Here is a 22,093-nt window from a genome sequence, read left to right as displayed (position 1 = left end):
AGTACTCATAGAACTATCCATCCTATAATTGCATATGTATCAGTTCCTATGCCACATGTTCAGGGGTTGCTCATGTGATATCCAGAAGATTTGTTACATGATGACTTGTGGTAAACCCGCTTTCTTTCTCTCCTATTCAGCTAGCCAATGAGCCAAGGCAGCCAGCAAGCGGCATCGTTCACCCCGTCCATCCTCCCATTTGTCCCCATCCACAATGTCTAATATGGTCTTCATTGGTGGGTCATTATCGCTGCCAGGTGTATGGCTGGTAATCTGTAAAGTGACCATGCCGTCAAAGGAGGACTGCTTTTCAATCGGCACACCCCCTGTAGTGTTCGTGTTCAACATCTGGGCAATCCCACGTCCATCCTTCTTCCATTGCGGCCAAGTGGTGATATTTGAGTCAACGCCGCGTAGTGTTGGGGTTCCGTGGACAATAAAATCACCCCATGCGACCTGCAAGCCGCGTCGAAGGGGCGCTGTGATAGATGTGTTAGGTGTGTTCACATCCGCGAGAAGCACATCAGTCGTACTTCCAGAGCCCACGTCTAGACCATGATATGCAGGCGGTACGCTAAACTGGTATCGCCATGCCTGACCTCCAGCCTTAGATGCGTATGCGTCTGCAAGCCAGTGCGATGGGCACATGAAGGTGGCTTCCGCGTAAAAGTTGTTAGCTACTTGCTGCCAACCCGTGGCATAGTTGGATACGGTTGTGGCGAAAGGCGAATCGAGGCCATTGGTTTGAAAACCTGGGTCAGTGTTGTTCGCGTCCTTCGAATTTACTGTAAGGAATTCTTCGTGTTTCTGAGTGTATGTCGCAAGAACATCTGAGATGTTGCTTGTCGCCAGCTTGGGATAGGTCGTCTGCAAGAACGATACAAAGCCTGCCTGGGATGTAATGTTCTGCGGGGTAAAATACGGACCCTCGTCCGCAACATTGCTGGTGAGCAGATTTACGCCGTGGGCCTTGGCCTTCGCGAGTTGATTCGGAGGAATGTCCTTTACGAGTTTCCCATCAATAACTGGCCCCCATGCCCACTGCCCGTAGCGACCCTGTGTACTCACCCAGTCACTCGCATTCTGAAGAGTGACTGAGTCGACGTTTTGCAGGCAGGAAAAGATAGAAGTGGAGTCCTTCGAAGTTGTACACCCAACACGCTCAGCCAGACTTCGGTATTGCTTTGTGGGCCGAGCGCCATCGAATTGACTGCAATGCTTGCTTAAGACAGGTTGCCTCACGCCGGTAACTTGTAGAAAAATACTTACGGCTGAGTTGCCATATATGGACTGCTTGCGATCACACCTCTGAAGAGACCATCTGCCTCATGCGTCGTAGCCAGATTTAGGATCGCTCCAGCCCCGGCGGATTGTCCAGCTACCGTCACTTTGCTTGGGTCGCCGCCGAACTTGCAGATATTTTTCTTGACCCAACGAAGCGCGTACACCATGTCATGCAAGCCGGCATTAGGAGTACCGTTGGCCGCAACCTCATCCGATGATAGAAAGCCAAATGCTCCGAGTCGATATTGGATCACGACGGCGATGTAGGTGTTGTTGTTGGTGGCAATCTGAGTCGAAAAGTCAAACGAAGCCGCCGAGTCAAGGCTGTAACCGCCTCCGTGGATCCAAACGAGGACAGGCAGGTTCCTGGCGTCGGCAGGGGCAAAGACGTTCAGAAAGAGACAGTCCTCGTCACCAGTGAAATTGAACGATTTCAAAGAGTCTTCCTCGGATGCGGTCTTGGGATACTGCAGAGAACGGCGTGCCCATGGACAACGGGGCGGATCGGACGCAGCAGGCGTGATCTCACTATTATTGCCGGACTGGGTGCTGCTTTCTGGTGCCTGAGGTAGTTGCCATCGAAGGGCGCCTATTGGAGGAGCCGCATATCGAATGCTACATCATGTCAGATTCTGTCTAGATATCAAGCGTTGCTGTTTGGTTTCTGTAGCAATTACCCTCGGAAGACGTTGAGATTCAAAGTTGAGTTATATGTGCCCTGGTATCGGGCGTAGGAAAGATCGACCGTTGGCCGGCTCAAATCTTGTGCTGCGGCCACAACCGGCAGAAGCGTGATCAACCACGTGGAGAGCCTCATGACTCCTTGACTACCCAAAAACGATCAAGTGCAAGAGGTCGGGTTCACTTGCGTGATCGTGAGGCGTCTTATATACCTAAGCGTTAGGGCGTAAGAAACGAACGGAATAAACAGCCAAGAGATCAGCGACGCTCATTGACTATTACCAACCACGAAGTAAGGAACTTGGAATGAGGGAAGTAGTGCAACCCCAACGGTTATGTCTTTTGTTTAGGAGTCGAATGGGGTAGATCATGATTGACGCGTAAATTGGTCGAATTAAGTTTGATTACCACCTCGTCGTTACCCCACTAACATAAGGTGAGGGCACTTCTCACGACTCGCGCGATAAACGTTAGACTTTCCGCGGCAGATGTCAAGCGGGATTACGTTTGGTCCATAATCCCTACAGCCGTTACATCGACGATTAGTCAGTGACAAACACCGCAACATTAACACCGAAAGTCAAAATCGTCCGGAAACACATTTTTCGGTCGCCTCGGATGAAGCCTCGGACTTATGTAACAGCGGTCCGCTGCTGATTGTTGTAGGAAGCCGATTCTCTCCCACTTGAGCAAGACGTGCGGTTATCATGGCAGGAAAATTAGATTGACGAGGCCGAGGAATTGCTGATAGCCCTTGTGGGCGTCTCCATCGGAAACTCACCGGCGAATTCAACACAAAGTTCTAATGAAAGTTCCCGGCAGTCACAAGACCAAAGCAGAGATACAAAAGCTAGGATGGAATGGAAGACAATGGGCTTGGGACATGTGTAAGGACAGCCTGTGGTTGATCCCTCAGGGCTGGCGCACATATGTTCCACAATACCTTAATCACAAAGCGACACTAAAATATTGAAGATATAAACATCGAATCTTTGCTATTGTCATGCATCAATTGTGAAGCGCTTACCTTCTACTGCGAAAACCGTGGTCGGGTGCATGACAGCTGGGCAACATCTGACTGAGACTAAAAACCAACGTGTCGGCAGCTGGATCAGGACGGCATATAATGTGCTGTACAAATTACACGCTCAACCCAGAAGATAAGCATCTTCGTGATACTAGTAAATTTTGTGGGAGTGCGGATTTAGTGCTTCGGGGTCTACAAAGCTTTCATCTCGATACAACAGGCCGCGTGCCCACTCTTCACCAACACAGATGCCATCAGAGTCGGTGTTCACAGTCTAAAGTCCGCGTCAAATACAATTAGAGCCTAAATAAATGACTGATGCTTGCAAACACTTCAGATATTGACGATGCCGACTTTCTCAGCCAATTTCACACGGTTATTACCATGCTCTTCACGACTGGAAGCTGGCCAGAGGGCCAACAGAAAGCTGGTTTGAATTGTATGTCAGCGCCTCCTTCACTATTCAGTATGCTCTCTACAAGCACGCGTCGCAGGAATTTGCATGTGTTCAGAATATGGTGCTGAAGCATAAGCCTGGATAACACCAGTCGGTATGCTGCAAGAAACGAGAATATTATATGAAATCCGGTCAACAGTACTGTGGTCTCTCACAACCACAGTTTCACTTCCTTGAACCCATTGTGGATATCGGAGGATGGGAAACCGAATGCGATTGCTCATTCGGAATAGGCTCCAGTTGTGAATCATTCACTATGACGTGAATCTTTTGGTTGTCGCAACGGATGGGTACGCAAGAGCTTGGGGAGAGCATGTTTAATCGCTTTCGCTTCGCAAAAAGAAAGAAACTTGCTTGAGTGGAAGTGAACTAGGTAGTAACGATCATCCAAGACCTAAGACATGTTTACCAACAGGGTAATTGTGGCGAGTGTTTACACAGTCCGTGTGTCTACCCAGGAAACAATCGCATCCACTCCATCGGAAAAGCCTAAATTTAAGCTTGGTGAGCAGTCTGTAGTGGCTTACATGATGCTTTTCAATCATTTCATAGACGGAAGACTTCAGACGAATTCGACTGGGACGGACTACTCCTATCCTTTCGCTGTATTTCAGGTGTAAAAAGATCACTGCGGGGCGCCGAAACACCGCGCTGCTGAGTGTTGACGTTCGGACTTGTCCACCAGTATCGCCATGTGGTCAATGTTTATCCCGCCGGCGCTACCCCGCGGATCTGTTTCCATCCACCAATCCCAATGAAGGTTTTGCGACATAAAGTCAAACATAGGAATTTGTTGCGTAAATGAGTCTTGCTGCAACGCCTATGGTATCGTGAATACGTTTTGTCCACCTGGGCAAGGCCGGGAAACAACCGGAAATCCCTAACTTGAGGCACACCAAGGTGGACAACAAGAAGTCATTCAACAGCATTTATTGGACCGATCGTTTGAAGCATCTCGGGATTGCCGACGCATGTCGACTTTGCACTCGTATATGATATTATGGAGGGACCATCAACATCTTGTTGGAAGATTTACCCTCAACATACCATCGACAACATCGGCCAGAGGACGGTAATCATGGCATTTCATCCAAAGTCGGCTGCCTTGGCCGACATCGCGCGGGCCGCGTTTGTCGTCATGTCCTGTCTTTCTGTCGCGGCTGCTCAGCAGCCGGTTCAGGTAATGCTGGACGATGGCCCTTACTCTGGAGTTACAATGGCCGGGGTCAACAAGTTCCTAGGGGTTCGGTATGCTGCCCCTCCTGAACGATTCGCACCTCCAGCTCCTGCATCTATGACGCCCCACAGCGATGCGAAAGACGCGACCAAATTTGCCCCGTCTTGTATCCAAGCTATTCCAGGTAAGGTGCCCAGTTGGAAGGTGTCACGGCACTTTATTAACTCTCAAATAGCTCCCATTGCCGCCCAAATGGGCAATATGGGTCCGCAAAGCGAAGATTGCTTGTTCGTGAATATCTTCGCCCCGTCGTCTCCCCCACCTCCCGAAGGAAGAACTGTAATGGTGTGGTATTACGGCGGAGGCTTCCAATTCGGTAGCGCCAATACTCCCATGTTTGACGGCTCAAGCTTCGCCCAGAACCAGGATGTGATTGTCGTAACTCCCAATTACCGGACAAGTGGTTAGTTCTTTTCCGAGAGCCCCTCCTCCTCAACTGGTATATCTAATAACTTTCCTCTAAAAACAGTCTTTGGGTTTCCGGGAAGCGTCGAAGGAATTCCTCCTCAGGCACGTAACGTTGGCCGTGAGTCTTCTTCTCTTCTCTCCTCGACTGCATTTGCTAACTAAGAAAACTGTCATGGACCAGAAGCTTGCCCTTCAGTGGGTTCAACGAAACATCAAAGCATTCGGAGGCGACCCCAAGAAAGTCACCATCTTTGGTGAATCTGCCGGTGGGGCCTCCGTTGATCTGCTCCTTCTGACCAGCGGCATGAACCCTCCTTTCCGAGCAGCAATAACGGAATCCGGAACCTCGTACCTTGTCACAGCGCCACAGGCTGGTGGAGATATTGTTGGGCTGATGGCGGGTATTAATACGGGTGCGAGCATGCCAGGGAACTCTTTCAAAAATCTGGCCAAGGCTCTGAACTGCAATGGAGGCCAAGCCCTCGCTTGTGTCAAGGCAGCACCTGTGGATGCTGTTGCCTCCGTGATCTCAAACGGACCTTTCAACTTCCCGCCGGTTGCCGACGGTGACACAAACGTTCCTAACTCGCCCGACGCTACACGATCCGCCGGTCGGGTCCCTAAGATACCACTAATGCTTGGCACGAACCTGAAGGAGGCTGACATCTTCACCATGATGAGGCCCCCACAGCCAGTGAATGCCTTCGTTGCAGCAACCTTTCCTGGCGATACAGCATTGCAACAGGCGGTTGTCTCTGCATACCCTGTTGGAGCAGGTACTCCATTCGCAACGGAAAAGGATGCCATAACTCAGATAGCTACGGACCTGGATTGGACTTGCAGCATTAGCCATGAGGCTCGTATATCCGCGCAGGCAGGCGTTCCAACCTGGAGATACCTGTTCAACTCCACCTCCTTCCCTCCAACTCCCGGAGGGATACTATCACGCCCGGTGCACGGCTCCGAGATCAGCTTCGTATTTGGAAACTTACCTCCACCCCCGGCGACGCCCGATCAGGCAGCTGCGCTGAGCAAATTCATGCAGACAGCATGGGCTAACTTTGCGAAGAATCCTGCCAGCGGACCAGGTGTTCAAACTTGGACACCGCACACCGGTATGCCCGGAGCGATGGACTTGGCTAATCTGGGTGGAGTTGTTGGGAATGGGGTAGCCATGGTAGACCCGCGCACCGTTGACAGTCGATGCAACCTCTTCGATAAGGCGTACGCTGCCGCCATGACGCCGTCTTGAAGTTATATAATCAATCAACCGCTTGAATTCCAAGCAATGTCTCTTTCGAGAAGTGAACACCTTTACAACACGAAATTGTGCTAAGACTGTAGCAGAGTTCCCAGCAGCAGTTCAATCACTTTACAGCCATGTCGAAAGAGAAGTACTTTGTGGGGTTGGGTCTACAACGCCTGTACATGACACTTTCCCGTCCTTGAGGGCGTGATAAAGATCAGAGAAGCGACAGGCCACCACGCAGGGTAGTCTAGCTGGAGTGGTCGGCACACAACGCAATTGATAATGTTTAGCATTTCACCTTGTGTTATTTCTAGTGCGTAGATGGAGTATTCACTTCGAAATTAGTGCGAAGACACCGCACTCACAGCGACTACTGACCAGACCTTCTTTCTCTGGAACCATCAGGATGATCATTCAGTAACTATCGTGCAAAATATACTGCTACTTGCCTTGCTAACTCCCGACCCCACTTCAAACCACGGAAAAATTCATCTTAGTTGTCCTTGCCCAAGGTCAAGATTACTTAGCACAGCTGAGTGCCTGAAGCACCCCATGAAGTTTGCTTCCAAGCCTCTTCCAAAGAGGACCCGCGTGAATGCCCTTCCAGACACGCTGGCAATCGCCAGAAGAAAAGCCTCCCGGCGCCTGTACCGCGGACAGTCCCGCCTGCAGGTCCTCGGCATGTTCCAACAGCTTCTTCTCGAAACGTCTTGGAATATCCAATCAATGAAGAACGAATGCAATGCAAGTCGTCTCCAGACTCCAGACCGTGCTTTTCAAGGAACAAGTCGTCATCTTCCTCTTCCAGAAGGCGGAGGTGCACGAGAATCAAATCTTTCAACTCGACAAGTACACCACAATCGGCACAGGATGGATACAGCTGACGTTCGGCCTCCGAGAAGTCGCGGCACAGAGCATGACCGGGACTGTTGGTGTGCGGCCCGCAACGCCCATACGCGTGGTTCAGCTTGGCATGCCAAATTGTACGGACGCAGAACTTGTCGTCCGAAACGACAGAGCAACCGTGCCCGAGCTCGCAGGCTCGATGAGCGGGGTCCGCGATCGCCCACTGCGGGGTGTCCTTGAACTTGGCTAGATTTGCCATCGTTGGGAGAACCTTGGCAACACAGTATTCACCACAATCGCTGTGGCAGGGGACGTTGCTGTGCAGGTGGGCTACTTCGATGATGTGACGAGCCATGCTGAAGTTCGACGTACGTGATGAATTGAAAAATAATCTTCAGAAGCCCTGGTGAAATCAGATCCGTGGAGATATTCGTCTAATAACGAAGTACCAATGCGGGATTATGAGCCTTGCGGAAGGCTTGGTTTTTGAAGTTGGTGATGGCAGATGAAGAAGCACTGCGTTCGAGGGCAGGCAACAATCTCACTTTATACGAGAAGAGATCCCCCGCGGCAGAGGGTCATCACATGACTGGTGTCGATATCATTTGGGTCCCTTTGCCGTAATCCATACCATGTCTCGACCGCCCGGAGACGCATGAGTGTTTATTACCAGGGTTTGGATAAAAACGCCGAGAAGGGAATCCTCGTCGTTCGGACATACCTCGTATGTTTGCCGTTTCTTGGGGTCTTCAAGTTGCCAAGCAAATCGCGGCGGTCACTTGGACGCGAGCTTGTTCTTCTCCTACGTACGTAACAGAGGGCCATGGTGGTGTGGAGCGAGACCAAGCCGCGATGAGATGCTGATGGAGGAGATATCCAAGCCGTTCAAGTGGCTCTAGCGCCAGCGCATGTTGTCCAAACCAGGGGCATTTTGGTCTACGTTTGGCGGGGGCTGCATTTCACATCCCAGCGAGTACCACCCTTGCCTAGCACAACCATCGGGGCGGGCTCCGAACGCCGAAACTCCCTTGTCATCCAAATAGACACACGACATTGAGGTATGGACCTGGAAGCTTGGGATCCAACGAACGTTCAAATCGATGAGATAACTCCAAACCCTCCCACAGGTGTGTTAATGGCTCGAGTGATTCGTAGACAGGTGACTCATCGAAAGCTGGTCAAGTGCCGCATTAAACTCCCTGGGCACGTTTCAACAGTTTCCGTATAGCTGAAAGCCCACAAAACGGAGTTCCTCGTAGACTACTCTTTGCAATTGTGAGCATTATTCTAGTTACCTCACGTGAACATGAGCAGAACCTGACATCATGCAACCGTGCCTGTGCAAGTCTATCGCCTGATTGCAGATGCCACTTTAATTACGAGGCGGCAGGCAAATGCAACGACAAATGCGCCGTCTGTCCATCAGCTAGCTCACAAATTCCATTTCATGCGCCGCGGGCCACGACACGTTGACACCGTCACTGGAGGCTTGTGATAGGTGCTCCACTCGGATGCAGACGAGCCAAAGAGGGTACCTCCAACGCTGACCACCCTGCAAGGTTATGTTATGTTGTCTCTTAGCTGAAGTAGTTGGTCACGGATGCCGACGATGGTAGAAGGTCTTGCCAAAAGAAAGCGTCTCCCGGCTGGTGAGACGAGAAAAAGGATCCGTTACTTCGACCGATCCTGGTCGAAAGTGGCGCTGATAAGGTACGGATACACGACATGATTCCGGCCAAAAGTGACACTTGCTGCAGGTGATATGTCATATCCCAATAGATATTACGCGGGGGTGTGGTGGTAACCATTGCTGCGGATACTGGCTGTTGAGGCCTGCTGCCGGCCGAGAGAGCATGCAGATACTTCCTCTTGCCCATCCTACTTAGTGCGGATCAGTGCTCATAACAAAGAGGCCAGTTGAAGTTTTCTGACGAAACGCTCCAACGTCAGTCGTAATCTGAACCGTAATCTTGCGGAGGCACTTTTGATGAGTTATGCGAAATCGCATTCACAAAGAGAGTTGTTCGCAGTACGGAAGAAAAATGACATGGGAATTCACAGCACAATCACAGTGGTAGGGATCATGTAGGTTCTGATCTAGTGTTGTTATCTCTTCTCACTAGCACATATCTAAACAACAGCCAGCACTCTTGACGCCAGTCCGTAGAGACACTTAGTACCCATGCACGAAATTGAAATGAAACCATAATTTATCGAATCACGGCGCTGAACTCTAGGGGTTTGTGACCATTCAGAATTCAGGATGGGCCTCTCTTGGTGTGCCCATAATCGGCGTTGATGTTATGACGCCAGCCCGGGCCGCGGGGGTGGAAACCCCGGCTGCAGGTATCATCACTCAACCCAAAAGGCCCATCTGCATATGCTCCCTGCAGGAAACCGTTGGAACAGTGACGGAACAGTAGAAGGCGGCACGCAGCATGCAACGCGCTGCTTTTGGAACATAGATCTTTGCATCGGCACCCACGTCCGGGCTTGGCTCACTCCGATTCGTGTTCCGGCCACCAGACCCCAGCGAGATTGACGTGAGGGGGTCGAAAAAGATGATGGAAATCACAGGTATTTCTGGAGTGTCAAAGTGTGAGTCGCAGTGGAGGGAACCGTTGGAATGGGGCGCCCCATCTGCGCAATTTTCTGTCCCCGAAGGTCTGGGTACTGAACCCGCGACTAGCCTTGAACTTGGTTTAATAAAAATGCTTCAGTTGGATTTTGCAAACGGGCGGCTAGAGCTTGATCACTGCTTCATCGATGCCTAATTCAGATTCTTCCCTGGCTCCGGGCGTGAAGAAGTCTTAATTGAGGTCGGACATGTCAGCATCCAGTGTCTCCTGAGGTCAGCAAATGAGCAATAGATAGCTTGGACTCTAGTTGCAGTATCGACGAGCTGTCCGTGATGTCTGGATAGTGGGGTCTAAGACAAGGGTCAAATGACGCGAAAAGACGCAATGGGAATATGGAGGGGGTGCAGTCTCGAAATTAAGACAAAGAGGTCAACATCGTGAGGCTTAGTCGGGCACAGATACATTCGAGCCCCCTGAACAGCTGTTCTCTCGGTCTATTCTACTTCCCGATGTCTCTCGGAAACACCGACTTTTGATCGTCTCAATCGTCTGAGTGGAGAGGACGAAGTGACGGGTCATATATGCGTTGTCAAATTCCTTTGTGGGGTCCTGTGGGTCTCACACATCGCCAAGGCCTCGGAAGATTGATCCCAAAGGCCCCCTTTGCACCGGAACCAACCACGGACGGTTTTTTTCTTTTTCGTGTTTTCCACGGTTGATTTTGGTCTTGGTGTCGTTCCGGTCTGCCTTGACCGGAGAGCAAGGATATTTCCTGCCCATGCATGCTGCAACGAGTGCCGCGACCCTCACCTTGTTGCCTGCCGGCTTTCGTTACCAGCGATAAGCTCCTCCACGGCGGCCAGGCGCACTCCGCCTGCTAGGATGTGAGAGATAGAGCAGGGATTATATGGGCATCCTGCACCACTTGAGTAGAGCGCCGCGGAATTTGTTTTTCCTGCCATCGCGCTGATTCCCCTTTCTCCTCTAGCAGAAGCGACAACAAGACTAGCAGGGTTGACCACGCCAAACGGTTCCAGACACGCAGAATGACGCTGGCAACTAGATTCCCAAGTTTCGACTGATGTTGTCTCCGTGGCGTCTACCGTGACACAAGCGCATGTCCTTTTGACATCAGTTGTGGTACACACCTACAAGAGAAGGGGGGCTGAGTGACTGCACCTGGCCGAGGCATTTCCCCGCAATCTCGATCAGCAAGATCTCACTCACATGGTCATCGGCACTCATGGACGTTGCACCAGCACTCGAAGGTATGGGAGCCGAAGACACATTGGTGTCGCCAAGTACTCAAGACTGGTTTGTTGTATGGAGTTGGCTGGGTGGCCGTGGCTTGACTTGTGGCTGTGTGTTTTCGGCAAAGACGTCTTCGGAATGCTCATTCTGGAATGAATCAAGTGACATGCATGAAACGGCCAGCGACGGGAATTCACGCTTGGCCCCAGAACCGTTCAAGGTGTTGGATGGAAGCAAAGGTCACACTCGTATTGCCTAGAATCAACATCCTCAATAATTGACAATCTACGCACTCAGTTCTACTATTCATCCTCACCCTAATGCAAAACACTCATCAACCCAAGCAGCTCGTCACAAAGAAGTTTTGAACGCATCGAAAGCCTCGTTCTCGGCAAGCAGATCAGCATACGCTTTCTCGGCCGCCTCAAGCTCGGCTTTTTTGGCGTTGACAACGACTCTGTGGTGGTCCATCTCCTCCTGTGCCACTCTCTGTGCCTTCTTGGCCTTTGCAGCTTCTGTCTCCATGGCCACGGCCTCGGCCTCAACGCGGTGGTTGAGGAGCTCGAAGATGGTGCGGCAAGACTCCTGCACGACTTGTCTGTGTGCGTCAGGGGCAATGACCGTTGACGGGGCACCCTTGCTGTTGCCGAGGAGAGCAGCATACTTTTTGCGAATCTTGAAGATGTCGTTCTGAAAAGCTCGAAAGCCCTCGAGCTCCGTGAGCTTCTCGGACTCGGCCGGCAAACTAGCAAGGGTGCGGGCGGCCTCCTGCTCGTGTCTCTCAGCCATCTGCTGCTCGAAGCGAGTCTTCTTGACAGTGGCCGACGCAATGTCAACCTCCAGACGAACGCGCTTTCTCTGGCTCTCCAACTCCTCGTGAAGACATGCCATCATGGCGTCTCTCTTGCGCTTGAAGCCGTCTGCAGCTGTCGTTTCGTTCGAAGGGGAGCATGCTGGAGTGCTCAGACCAAGTCTGCCAGAGCCTCTGGGGAACGATGCGGTTGACACAGATTTCGGGGTCACCGGCGCAGGATACCTGACTGGGCGGTGATCGGCGATGCCGGGAGAAGGGCTCGTGTCTGCCTGGGACTGGTGGCAACTAGTCAGCTGTTGTTCCCATCAGAGTACACTGTACTGATGCCACCATCTGGATGGATGATAACGTACCTTGGGGGACGGAGTGCGAGCAGGTGGCAAGGTAGGGGTGAGAGCTGGCAACATCCTCCGCTCAGGTTTGCAGCTGTCAGTGTCTCGACCGCCCTAAGCCGCAAAGCTATTAGCAAGGCCGAATCTCCAGAAACCATGGTTGATATTTGGATCTGAGAAGGGACATACCTGAGTCTTTAGAACATTGTCGACATCCATTGCGGAAAGGAATGGGCGGTGCAGGAAACCGTTTGACGGAGTATTGCCGACTCGGTGCGTGATCTCGTTCCTGAGCAGACCGCGGACGTCGGTATGGCTGAGACTGTGTGTGCAAAGCAGGTCCAACCTTTTGAGCAAGCTCAAACTCCACAACGAGGGCGACAGAGAGCTGCCGACGACGTCGTCCAAGCTGGAGATCTTCCACGTCTTTAAGATTCTTTCGGTGCATTCAGCCTTTTCGGCATCGGTGCTGGACGGCGTTTGCATTGTGGGGACCCGTCTCGAGAGCGATTGGCTGATTGCGAAGAGCCAGCGGAATGGTCCGTGGGAGATGCTCATGGAATCTGATTGAGGTGTTCGCTCTGGCGGGAAAGGGTGGACGGTGATTACGGCGAGGAGAAGCCTAAAGCAAAGCTTCGGAAGTGCTGGACATCACGGGGTTGAAGAACAACAGCCGGATATTGGAAGGGTGATGTATCTTATCTATGCGTGGTGATCAAAAACGACTTCATCCGGTGGCCTAGCATTTCATTATTGAGGAAGATACCTTGTCTGGGTTACTCAAAGGGACGCGTTTCGCGTTGGCGCCTGGCTTGAGGCCACTGAGAAACACTTGCGTGCATCAATGGATTCCAACGAAACCACCAGGACCTTTGCAGTTGACATATAATCTAGGTCTTAATCTTAGAAAGGACGGGGCATGCGAACCTGCGTCCGTTTGGAGGTAGGGATCTGCCCTGTTTTCGAGCGAGACCCCTAGGGGGCGAGGCTTTTTGAGAAAGGCATCCCCCAACACGGGTCCTAGACCGTCTTCTTCAACAGAGTAGAAAGAGTGACGGCGGGGGAAGCAACAGACCCTATTGCGTCAGCGGCCGGGTGGCCCACCGCATGGCCGGTCGCTTTTCTCGGAAGAGTGGGGCCGGCCGCAAAGCCGCAAGTGATCGGCGGCCGCCGATGTCCCGGCTTTATTAGCATGAGAATGGAAAGCCCACGCCAGTATGCCGACCGCATACGGGGATCTGTGGCCTGAGATTGAAACGTTTGGACCGTGTGGCTGGCTGATGGGTGTCAGGGTTGAGAAAGCATCGGCGATCCCAGCCTTTGGTGTCTCGGATGTTGTCCCGCTCTTCCGCACCTCTCTGCCGTAACGCAGGTTGGGTACTTTGGGGGCGGCAGCGGCTCAGTCACCGCCAGACGGGGTTTATGATACCCTAATGCCTGCTCAGTATGCATGGGGGAGACATCAAGTGGGCACAGCGCTAAATGGGCCGGAGCACCCGATGAGCGGTTCGCTGACAGGCGCTTGTGGGAGGGAAGCCCCAGCGACTAGTTAGGTTGCATGTTCCAGCAACGTCTTCCTGTCGTCGCCGGCGATGTTCCTCTGCTGTTTGGGAGCAAACAGAATGACTGCAACAAGTCTCACTCCCTGCCCAACAAATGCGCTGCAACCGTGATTGGACGCCACAGAGAAAAGGGCCCAGCACACTCATCTACTTACCGAAACACCCCAAGCACAGCTGAGCAGCAAAAAGAAACGACGCTTTCCGACGGCCTCCCCCCGGGCCTCCAAAAGCAAGTTGAGCCACCATCATCACCACCACACCATCACCACCAGCACCACCCACCCACCCACCACGAAGAAAAAGCCACGCCGCGAGGAGGAAAGGCGCAAGAGATAACGCCTCGGGGCACTTTGGAGGAGGCAACCACAGCTGATGTATGTAGATAAATGTACATAGGTATCCATGGATGCGTTGCCTCCGTTGCATTCCATCCCGCGGCGGAGTCAATCTCGCTGCTGACCCCGCACCCAGTTCTACCTTAGTTCCCCCCCCCCCCCCCCCCCCCCCNTTTCCCCCCCCCCCCCCCTTGTCCCTTGATTGAAGCTCCCCCCGACGCCGTCAAGCCATCTCTTCCCAGTCATCCCATTTCCATCTGCGGAAATAGGTATGACAGGGAGGGCTGTTGACCGCGGGACCGGCCCGGACCTCGAATCGGCCGTCATCCTGCACATCGGTCACCAGGCGAGCGGATGAGGTCCCCCATCCCCTCCACCCCCTGCACGCCAATCCTCCGCCGATGCTCGTTACTGGCTCGCCGAGGCCCCCCCCGATGCAGACGGGATGGTCATTCGCAAAAACGTATCGCTACATGTTTAGCAATGTCTCATTCGCTTCTGCCCGTCGACCGTCCTTCTTTTTTTTTTCTGCCCCTTCCTTTTCTCTTCCTCGTGAATCGAGGGCTCTGCCATTTTCCCCCTTCCTCCTTTCTTCCCTTCTCTCACTCTCTTCCGAGCTCGAGGATGCGGCATCCGTCTTCTGGGGGAGACAACACCGTCGCTATCGGGCACCGCCAAGCTTTCCTCCTTTTCCTCGTCGTCGTCGTCGTCGTCGTCGCATGCGACAGGTAATTACTTTTCACCATAAAAAGGTCCTCCCGTCAGCATGACCACGAGCCGCCAGACTGCATTACCGCCGCGCACGACCTAGATGTCCTCGTCATCACCCATGCTCACCATCCCGCATCACCCCGCGCGCTCCGCCAAAGATGCCGCCGCCGCCCCCGCTGCCGTCTCCATCGAGCCGCCGTGTCCCAGCTGCACCCTGCGCTCGCGCCAGACACAGCCCTACACCACGCCCACCCCGGGCCACCCAGACTACTGGATCGAGAAGCTTATCCACCTCGTGCTCGACACCGTCCCTGGAATGGACGAGAAGATGACCGAGAGACACGCGGAGCGGAACCAGATCCTGCGACTCGTAAGGACTTTTTGCGGCGTCGAGGTCGGGACGAGACTATGTCCTCACTGTTGGCAGTCGAGTCCGGAATGGGAGGCCAGGATCTAGTCGGCGCACGAGTAGGCACCATGGCCAAAGACCATCATGAGAGGTTGAGAGCTGACCATGGTCGTGTGGCAGTTTCGAACGAAGAAGAAGGCGAGGCATCAGACCACCGAGACGTGGCTTTCGTACAGTGTACACAAATCTCCAATTAGGCGAGCAATACCCGGAAACGAATGCATGCACAGCTATCTGCCTCTGCGACCGACACAAAGACTCAGCATCGATTCAAGGACCGAGTGGTGGCGTGCTGTGGTAATCAGTCATGATGGGAAACGGAAGTTGGAAAACAGCACGAACAGTGCAACGAGCAGGGATGCGTCAGGTGTCCCCTCATCCTCGCTCCTGCCTCGGTGCCCCTGTGATACCGCCAGCAAATAGAGAAAGGGCCTCTGCGTAGATAGAATCGTGACGGAAGGTAGTGCTCTGCCATGCATCGACCATGAACTCCAGATAGGGCGGCACGTAATTAGGTATCGGGTTCCTTCACCGCTCTGCCCAGTGCCATTCGCGCATCTCCTCGGGCATCTTGTCAAGTCATCAATCTCTGATCTGAAGGATTTTTGTCGAACCGAGACTGCACACAATCGTGTCTTGAAGCTATCTAGAAGTCTTGTCCGTTCAACATCCGCTCAGTACGATTCTCCAACAGGCGTGGGACTCTCCAAGGGCTCTCACTCATTGCCCAAATAGCCCGAGTACAAGTTGTCGCAAGCTAGCAATTCCATCTTCAACTTCGATCCCGAGTCTCAAGAGCACCTCAGTATCTCTTCTCAACCAGGCCCGAGAGGTCCTCCATCCCTCTTGCCACCACTCCCACCAGCCGCTGCATCTCAGCTTCGTCCGTCAGACGTGCCACATCTGCTCTCATAGCCTCAACGGCGGTAGACAGTGCCTCAACCTGCTCCTGTGCTTCTCCCTCCAAGACCTCTCGTGTGCGCTCTGCCGTAGCAAGCAGCGATGCCCAAGCGCCGCCACTCGATCTTTCGATGCCGATCCCGTCTCCTTCGTCTTGGCCAGGGGCCGCAGCTGCTATGAGCTTGTCGATGGCCTCAATCTGCTGGTGAGTCTTGTCGTGCCTTGTCTGAGCAAGTGCCAATTTCTGTTCCAAACGGCGAAGTTCCTCCTCGCAATTTCCCAGGTCTCTCATCTTGTCTCCGGTATTCTGCTTCTTTTCTGTGGTCGCAAAGGTAGACCACCGAGCGAATGCCTCGTTGAATGCTTCTCTGGCGTAGGTGTTCTCGACGCTCATGCTTGCTCGATCCCACTGCGTCGGTGAAGTACTTTCCTGGTCCGATCCAGCTGTAGTAAGCCTTCGCCGTCTTGCCCTTCGTGGCAACCTCGAATCCGGCGACTGGTTCGCTGATGAGGCTTCGACTTGATCAAACCGTCTCTTCGACGAGCTGTGCTGGGGTGTGTCGATTTGGATGTCGGAACCGCCTGGCGAAGGGCTCATGAATCGGCTCATGGACTGGAGGGTCTGCACGGGTGATGGTGGGATGAGATTTCTGATATCCGCGGTCGGCGAATCGATTGATTCGGCCTTGACCTTCGTTGCGGACGTGACAGGTCGCGACATGTCGCTGTACGGGCGAGGAGTCTTGGGGCGAGAGCTGGATCTGGTGACTCTCAGAGTAAGATGGGCCCTCTCGTCATAGGTTGAGTCGGAGTAGCACCCGGATTCGGACTCGGACTCGGATTCCGACTTGATCTTCTCTTCGGCGACGAAGCTGGTGCTGTGAACAACTTCGCTGGCCGAGATTTGACTCGAACCGTCTTGGAGGTCGACAAATGCATCGACGCGGGATGAATCCGATTGTCTGCGAGCGTTGCTGTACTCGTCGGCGATTCCAAGGCTGCGATTGACTTTTCTCAAGATGCTGTGGGTGAGCCTTGCGGGCTCTCTCCCCGTGACGGCCTCGAAAAGCCAACCTCCTGCGGCCCACAGTGTCGTCAGCGGGATGCCGTTGTCCTCGGCATGTTTCGTGATTTGGTAGAAGCAGTGAATCCACCGGCGGTGGATGGTGTCGAATCTTCTCTTGGAAGATCCTGGTCGGTACTTGCTGGGGAACATTGCGTCAAATGATCCCCAAGCCTCCTCGAGGTAGGCGCGGCGGTATCTCGACTTTCTTTCTCCGGGCATCTGCATGTTGAAGGGTTGGATTGGCCTGACGACCAGACAGTCCGTTCCAAAAATGAGTAGAGAGCGAAGAAGGCCGAGTCAAGGTAGCTTACCGAGTCCGTCGAAGAAGTTGCTTTAGTTGCTCCCAAGCTCACGAAGTGCTGCAAACCGAGAAGCGAAAGGTGGAATCTGGAAAACCGTAAGGCAAATGGAAAGAGAGCAAGGAAGCCGGTTGCGTTGGCAGAGGACGCGATCTGGTGAGGTAGGTGGGAAGTTTCGATTAAGCCCCGCGGCCGCCGTTAGAGTCCGAGAAGAGTCGAGACAAAGGTTTTCTGGGGGTGACATTCGGTGCTGGATAGCGACCTACGTCAGGCAATTGCGACGGGTTGATCGCGGCTGCCAGAAGAAGGGCCAGGACTCCAGGACTCCAGGACTCCAGTATTTTTGGGCTGAAGGTCTTGCAGAATGGCAGGTACTTGTCGCAACTCCAATTTACTCAAAATTTGGCAGAGAAAAGAGAATCAGCAAGAAATTCAGTTTGAAGAACTGATGACAGGATTGATTCCCAAAAGAAGGAGGTTTCTTAGATGGCGCTACTTTCTCTGCAAGGAATTTATTTACACCAGATTCCAATCCACACAGCAGCATGACTATTAGATTTCAACTCAAAATGGCAACGCTAGAAACTACAGAAAAGGATCTCTTTCGAAAACATAGAGGTTTCGCCTCCATCACAAACGCCGCAGCCTAATCCCGCTCAGTGTGACGAAAGCTTCAAAGGTTGGGTGACTTTCCCTGGACATGAGAACAAAAAGACGGACTCCTCGGCTTGAAAAAGGCTGCCAGTACTCTACAAAGCGGTGACCGAGATCCGCCTCAATCATGCTCAATTTCGGTATGCCAGGGCCAGTCATTGAAAAAGTGCCGTCAGGAGCTGGCTGCACATTCTGGAGTAGTAGGGGTAGGTCGAACCTGTCCACCACCAACGAAATATCTCGGAGACTGCTAAATGTAGACAAGGGCTGGTTGCTGGTGGTTCCGCGGGCAAGCGTCCTTGAAAAGCACGAGGCGTCCATCTCGAGATGATGGACAGTTGTGAGTAGTTCCCCTGGGTGGATCAGTGGTACCGATGGGTTAACCAATGGAAAAGGTGCCGGGGTAAATATAGACCATCCCGGATTAAAAGTGTCGACCGTTGGAAGCACCACTGCGACTGAGTTTCGGCCCCAATTTCCAATGAATGAAAGGCGCCCAAATCGTCTCTGAACAAGCCTATTGAAAAGTTTGCAGGCTAGGAGAGGTCCGTGGATCATCAACATTCGCCGTCTGACCTCCCCCAACTGAGGCAAAACAAGATTGCTGAAAGTGCTCAGCGGCGCTTGGCCGGTGGTTCTGACGTTTCTCATGTCATACTCTACAGGCCATCTAACTGGCACCGCTGCTTCCTCGACTAAATCAATCATGGCATGGACGATGAGAATCGCGATCTCCAAGGGAAAGTCTCGGGGGCCCAATCTGCCGGCAGTGTTGTTTAGTTGAAGGCACTGACGGTAGAATATCCGGGATGATCTTCGGAGGACGCCATTGTTAGGCATTTTTGTTGCTTTTGGTGAGATACAGTGTATGTTTAGCGATTTTCTTTTTATACGATGCTCTGACGGCTGGGGCTGGTTGGTTTCAACAATGGCTCCGCTGGGTAAAGTAGGCCTGCTACACGGTAGTCTGGGAGCTGGGATGGGGCGCGAACGAATCAGAAACTTGAAGACCTATCTCAATAATTGCGATGGTATGACGATGCTGATGATGACTGCAGTAGTCTCTGGGTGTTCTCGGGTTCTTTACGGTATCATGATCAACTGCAACTTATGTATGTCCCTCGGATGGTGGGCAACCCAGCGAAATACCAAGACAGGGTTGACACAATGGATTGTTTCTATCAAAGAGTGCACTGATGTGTTATCGCAAACCACATGTTTCCGCTCAGCACATATGAGTGAAAGAGACTTGATCTCTGCCTACCACTTGCTTCTGCCCTTGACGTCGCACGCTTCCTGTGGAACAAAGGTGACCAATTGGCATCCCGAGGATACTTGAATCCAAATGTGCGGGCGAATAACGTTGCTCGCAGGCAAATGAAGGTTGCAGGATTCTTTCGGGAAGGCATATCCTCAACGCTCAGCTTGCTCGAGGAAACCAGACCAACCCTTTCGAAGGACACGCATTTGTCGATTGCAAAAGGTTGCCTCTTTCCTCCAGACATAACGCTATTCGCCCTCCCAAAATAAAACCTTGTTCTGGTTATCGACCAAGATGGCCATGGACGGCCAAGTCATGCGGACCTGGGGATCCGGCTGTGAGGTCCCTCTTTGGCTGAGTTGGGAGCCTAACACTGTGTTTGGGGCGACCTTTGCGACCACCCTCACAGTGCTTTCTCCGCTCCAAACAGTGCAGACCTTTTCAACAGCAGGTGCCGTCGACAGCTCCTTCTCTTTCAATCACCATCCCACTACTCAATCTTCTCGACCTGTTCAACTCTCGATCAACTTTCTATTCTCATTCCCTCAATTCCACTTCACTATCTACCACCTTCTCTCGACCCACAAGTCACGACCGCTGTCATGTCGAACAACTCTCTCCATCTCGTCGACCTCAGCCGCAACTCTTGCGTTGGCGCGGAGCAGGAAGATGACTTTGTCTTCTTCGACCGACCTGACACTGCCATGGACTGGGATATCGTCGATGCTCAGAGCAATGAGTATGTCCCCTAGAACAATTTGCCTGGAGCTAGTGTACTAATCATGAGTCCCGCCAGTGCCGAGGACATTTGCCAGGACAGCGGCTTCGGTGGCGGCCAGAGCTGCGGGGAGCTTAACGCCGAGCCTGAGATGGAGAAGAAGTGAGTCGTTCCCCTGCATCTAACCTTTTCTCCAGTACGAAACCCCTTTCTGTCAAGTGCCCAACGACTAACTACCCACGGGCCACCAGCAATGAATTCTGGACAACCTGTGAGACCTGCAGAGTTGCCTCGTGGAACAACGGCGTCCAGTGCTGCAATAATGAAGATGGCACCTGGATCACGGAGATGGAAACCGACCTTGACGACTTATCTATTCACTCTGGCCTTTGGCATGCCACGAAGTGCGTCAATACACCGTCGCCAGCCGCCGATCCCAACCATGAGTACTCCGAGCTCCTTGGTGCTACCGAAGGTGCAAAGAGCACCGCCACTAGACCCTCGATCCCCCTCTTCTTCCTAGAGAAATGCGAGTTGGACAACGCTCAACCGTTTTATGCCGGCAACGACGTCATGCACACCGAGCAGGCCGCGACCAAGGACAAGTCTCCCTCTCCAAGCAGAATCCCACGCTTGATGAAGACCATCAGCCTGTCGAGCAACACCGATGTCTCGTCCAATATTCTGGGAGAATCCAAGACTTGCTTGTACTCATACTTTGCCGGACATCGGGCGCTTCGTTGGGCGCTTCCTCCTCCATCTGGCGGAAGGGCTACGTATAGAAGGTGCGAGGCCTGTTTCTGAAAGCCATCTCCGGAACTACAAGTCAGCTGAGGGCGCAGGAAGCTTGCCTCTTTTAAGTGATCGGAACTTTTCCCTATGATTCTTGTCTGGAATCAAATATGCGAATATTGGTACGGCACTGTCAGGGTTTACGAATGATTTGGTGTTTTATTTGCTACGGTTGGGGTCTTGGGTGCATGGCTACGTTATGGATTGTGAGATATCAACTTAGTGATCTGTGGGCAAGTTGGTTGTGTTATTAGTCTGTTTCATTAGTCTGTTTCCTACAGGCTGAATGGTTTAGAGGAGAATCTACCTTGCTATCTAGATAGAATTAATAGGGACTTATCTCTAACTAGGCTTCAAACTATCTATAGATATCTATATAGGTATATACCTATATAATCTATAGGTATAGAGAGGTACCTAGGTAAGTACTAAGTAGGTATAGGTAATAAGTAAAGCTTTTTTATTTAGGTATTAAATATATAAGTAGAGTAGAGATTATAATTTAGGTTTTAAATAATAGTTTATATTATTAATATAATATATTAAGAGAGGGTTAGAGAGAAATTAAAATTTAAATTAAAATATTAAAATTATATAAGAAATAAATTATATTATTATNTTACTAATTTCTAATAATAGGAAATCGCTATAATTTATTTCCTCTATAATCCTTTAGCTATTTAACTACCCTCTTATTTTCTAACTACTTCTTAGTAATAATAATAGGGAGCTTCTTTAAGCTTATAAACCTTATTATAATACCTATAAACTAAATAATAATATTTAAAAAGCTTAGTTTAGCTTATCTATAAAGTTTAAGATTTAGTTAAATAGTTTAATAAATTCTAAATCTAAAGACTTTAATTCTACTAAATCTTAAGTATTATTATAATCACTTAAAGTATTAATAATATTTTAGGTATACTTAATAATAAGTCTATAAATAATAGTATAGAAATCCTTAATATTAAGAACTCTATATTTAAATATTTAATAGATTAATATATTTTAGTCTTTATCTAATTTATTAAGTATAATATCCTTTAGAATAATAAGCTCTAAATAAGAGAATAAAAACTAATCTTAATACTTATTATAGATCGTAAGAAGGAGTTAATAGAAAATTATTTTAGATTTTATATTAAAGTATATATAATAATAGATATATTAATTAAAGTTAAATACTTATTTAAGAGGGATAGAACTTAAGATAATATAAAG

General features: G+C 51.3%; 7 protein-coding genes across 7 annotated transcripts; 3 read left to right on the top strand and 4 right to left on the bottom strand.

Moving 5' to 3' along the window:
• Window positions 1-132: 132 nt before the first annotated feature.
• On the bottom strand, window positions 133-2,101 carry GCG54_00015667 (Lipase 1; the record flags this gene model as incomplete). The annotated part of the gene is made up of 3 exons (XM_045415443.1): window positions 133-1,210; window positions 1,270-1,899; window positions 1,962-2,101. 3 exons carry the CDS (start codon window positions 2,099-2,101, stop codon window positions 133-135), a joined length of 1,848 nt encoding a protein of 615 aa, XP_045256187.1.
• Window positions 2,102-4,527: 2,426 nt separating this feature from the next.
• Window positions 4,528-6,346, top strand: GCG54_00015666 (Cholinesterase; the record flags this gene model as incomplete). The annotated part of the gene is made up of 4 exons (XM_045415442.1): window positions 4,528-4,810; window positions 4,862-5,089; window positions 5,156-5,205; window positions 5,276-6,346. The coding sequence occupies 4 exons, from the start codon at window positions 4,528-4,530 to the stop codon at window positions 6,344-6,346; spliced, it is 1,632 nt and encodes a 543-aa protein (XP_045256186.1).
• A 516-nt stretch (window positions 6,347-6,862) lies between these two features.
• On the bottom strand, window positions 6,863-7,544 carry GCG54_00015665 (uncharacterized protein; the record flags this gene model as incomplete). The annotated part of the gene is made up of 2 exons (XM_045415441.1): window positions 6,863-7,052; window positions 7,105-7,544. 2 exons carry the CDS (start codon window positions 7,542-7,544, stop codon window positions 6,863-6,865), a joined length of 630 nt encoding a protein of 209 aa, XP_045256185.1.
• Window positions 7,545-11,370: 3,826 nt separating this feature from the next.
• Window positions 11,371-12,651, bottom strand: GCG54_00015664 (uncharacterized protein; the record flags this gene model as incomplete). Its single annotated transcript, XM_045415440.1, has 3 exons — window positions 11,371-12,126; window positions 12,187-12,279; window positions 12,355-12,651. 3 exons carry the CDS (start codon window positions 12,649-12,651, stop codon window positions 11,371-11,373), a joined length of 1,146 nt encoding a protein of 381 aa, XP_045256184.1.
• Window positions 12,652-14,873: 2,222 nt separating this feature from the next.
• On the top strand, window positions 14,874-15,230 carry GCG54_00015663 (uncharacterized protein; the record flags this gene model as incomplete). The annotated part of the gene is made up of 1 exon (XM_045415439.1): window positions 14,874-15,230. The coding sequence occupies one exon, from the start codon at window positions 14,874-14,876 to the stop codon at window positions 15,228-15,230; it is 357 nt and encodes a 118-aa protein (XP_045256183.1).
• A 754-nt stretch (window positions 15,231-15,984) lies between these two features.
• On the bottom strand, window positions 15,985-17,373 carry GCG54_00015662 (uncharacterized protein; the record flags this gene model as incomplete). Its single annotated transcript, XM_045415438.1, has 1 exon — window positions 15,985-17,373. The coding sequence occupies one exon, from the start codon at window positions 17,371-17,373 to the stop codon at window positions 15,985-15,987; it is 1,389 nt and encodes a 462-aa protein (XP_045256182.1).
• Window positions 17,374-19,964: 2,591 nt separating this feature from the next.
• GCG54_00015661 (uncharacterized protein) lies at window positions 19,965-20,884 on the top strand (the record flags this gene model as incomplete). The annotated part of the gene is made up of 3 exons (XM_045415437.1): window positions 19,965-20,101; window positions 20,159-20,242; window positions 20,332-20,884. The coding sequence occupies 3 exons, from the start codon at window positions 19,965-19,967 to the stop codon at window positions 20,882-20,884; spliced, it is 774 nt and encodes a 257-aa protein (XP_045256181.1).
• Between the last annotated feature and the right edge of the window lie 1,209 nt (window positions 20,885-22,093).

The sequence above is a fragment of the Colletotrichum gloeosporioides genome (genome assembly GCF_011800055.1).
Source record: "Colletotrichum gloeosporioides strain Lc1 chromosome Unknown consensus_118, whole genome shotgun sequence".
Lineage (NCBI taxonomy): Eukaryota > Fungi > Ascomycota > Sordariomycetes > Glomerellales > Glomerellaceae > Colletotrichum > Colletotrichum gloeosporioides.
This window is presented reverse-complemented; position numbering and strand designations above follow the sequence as displayed.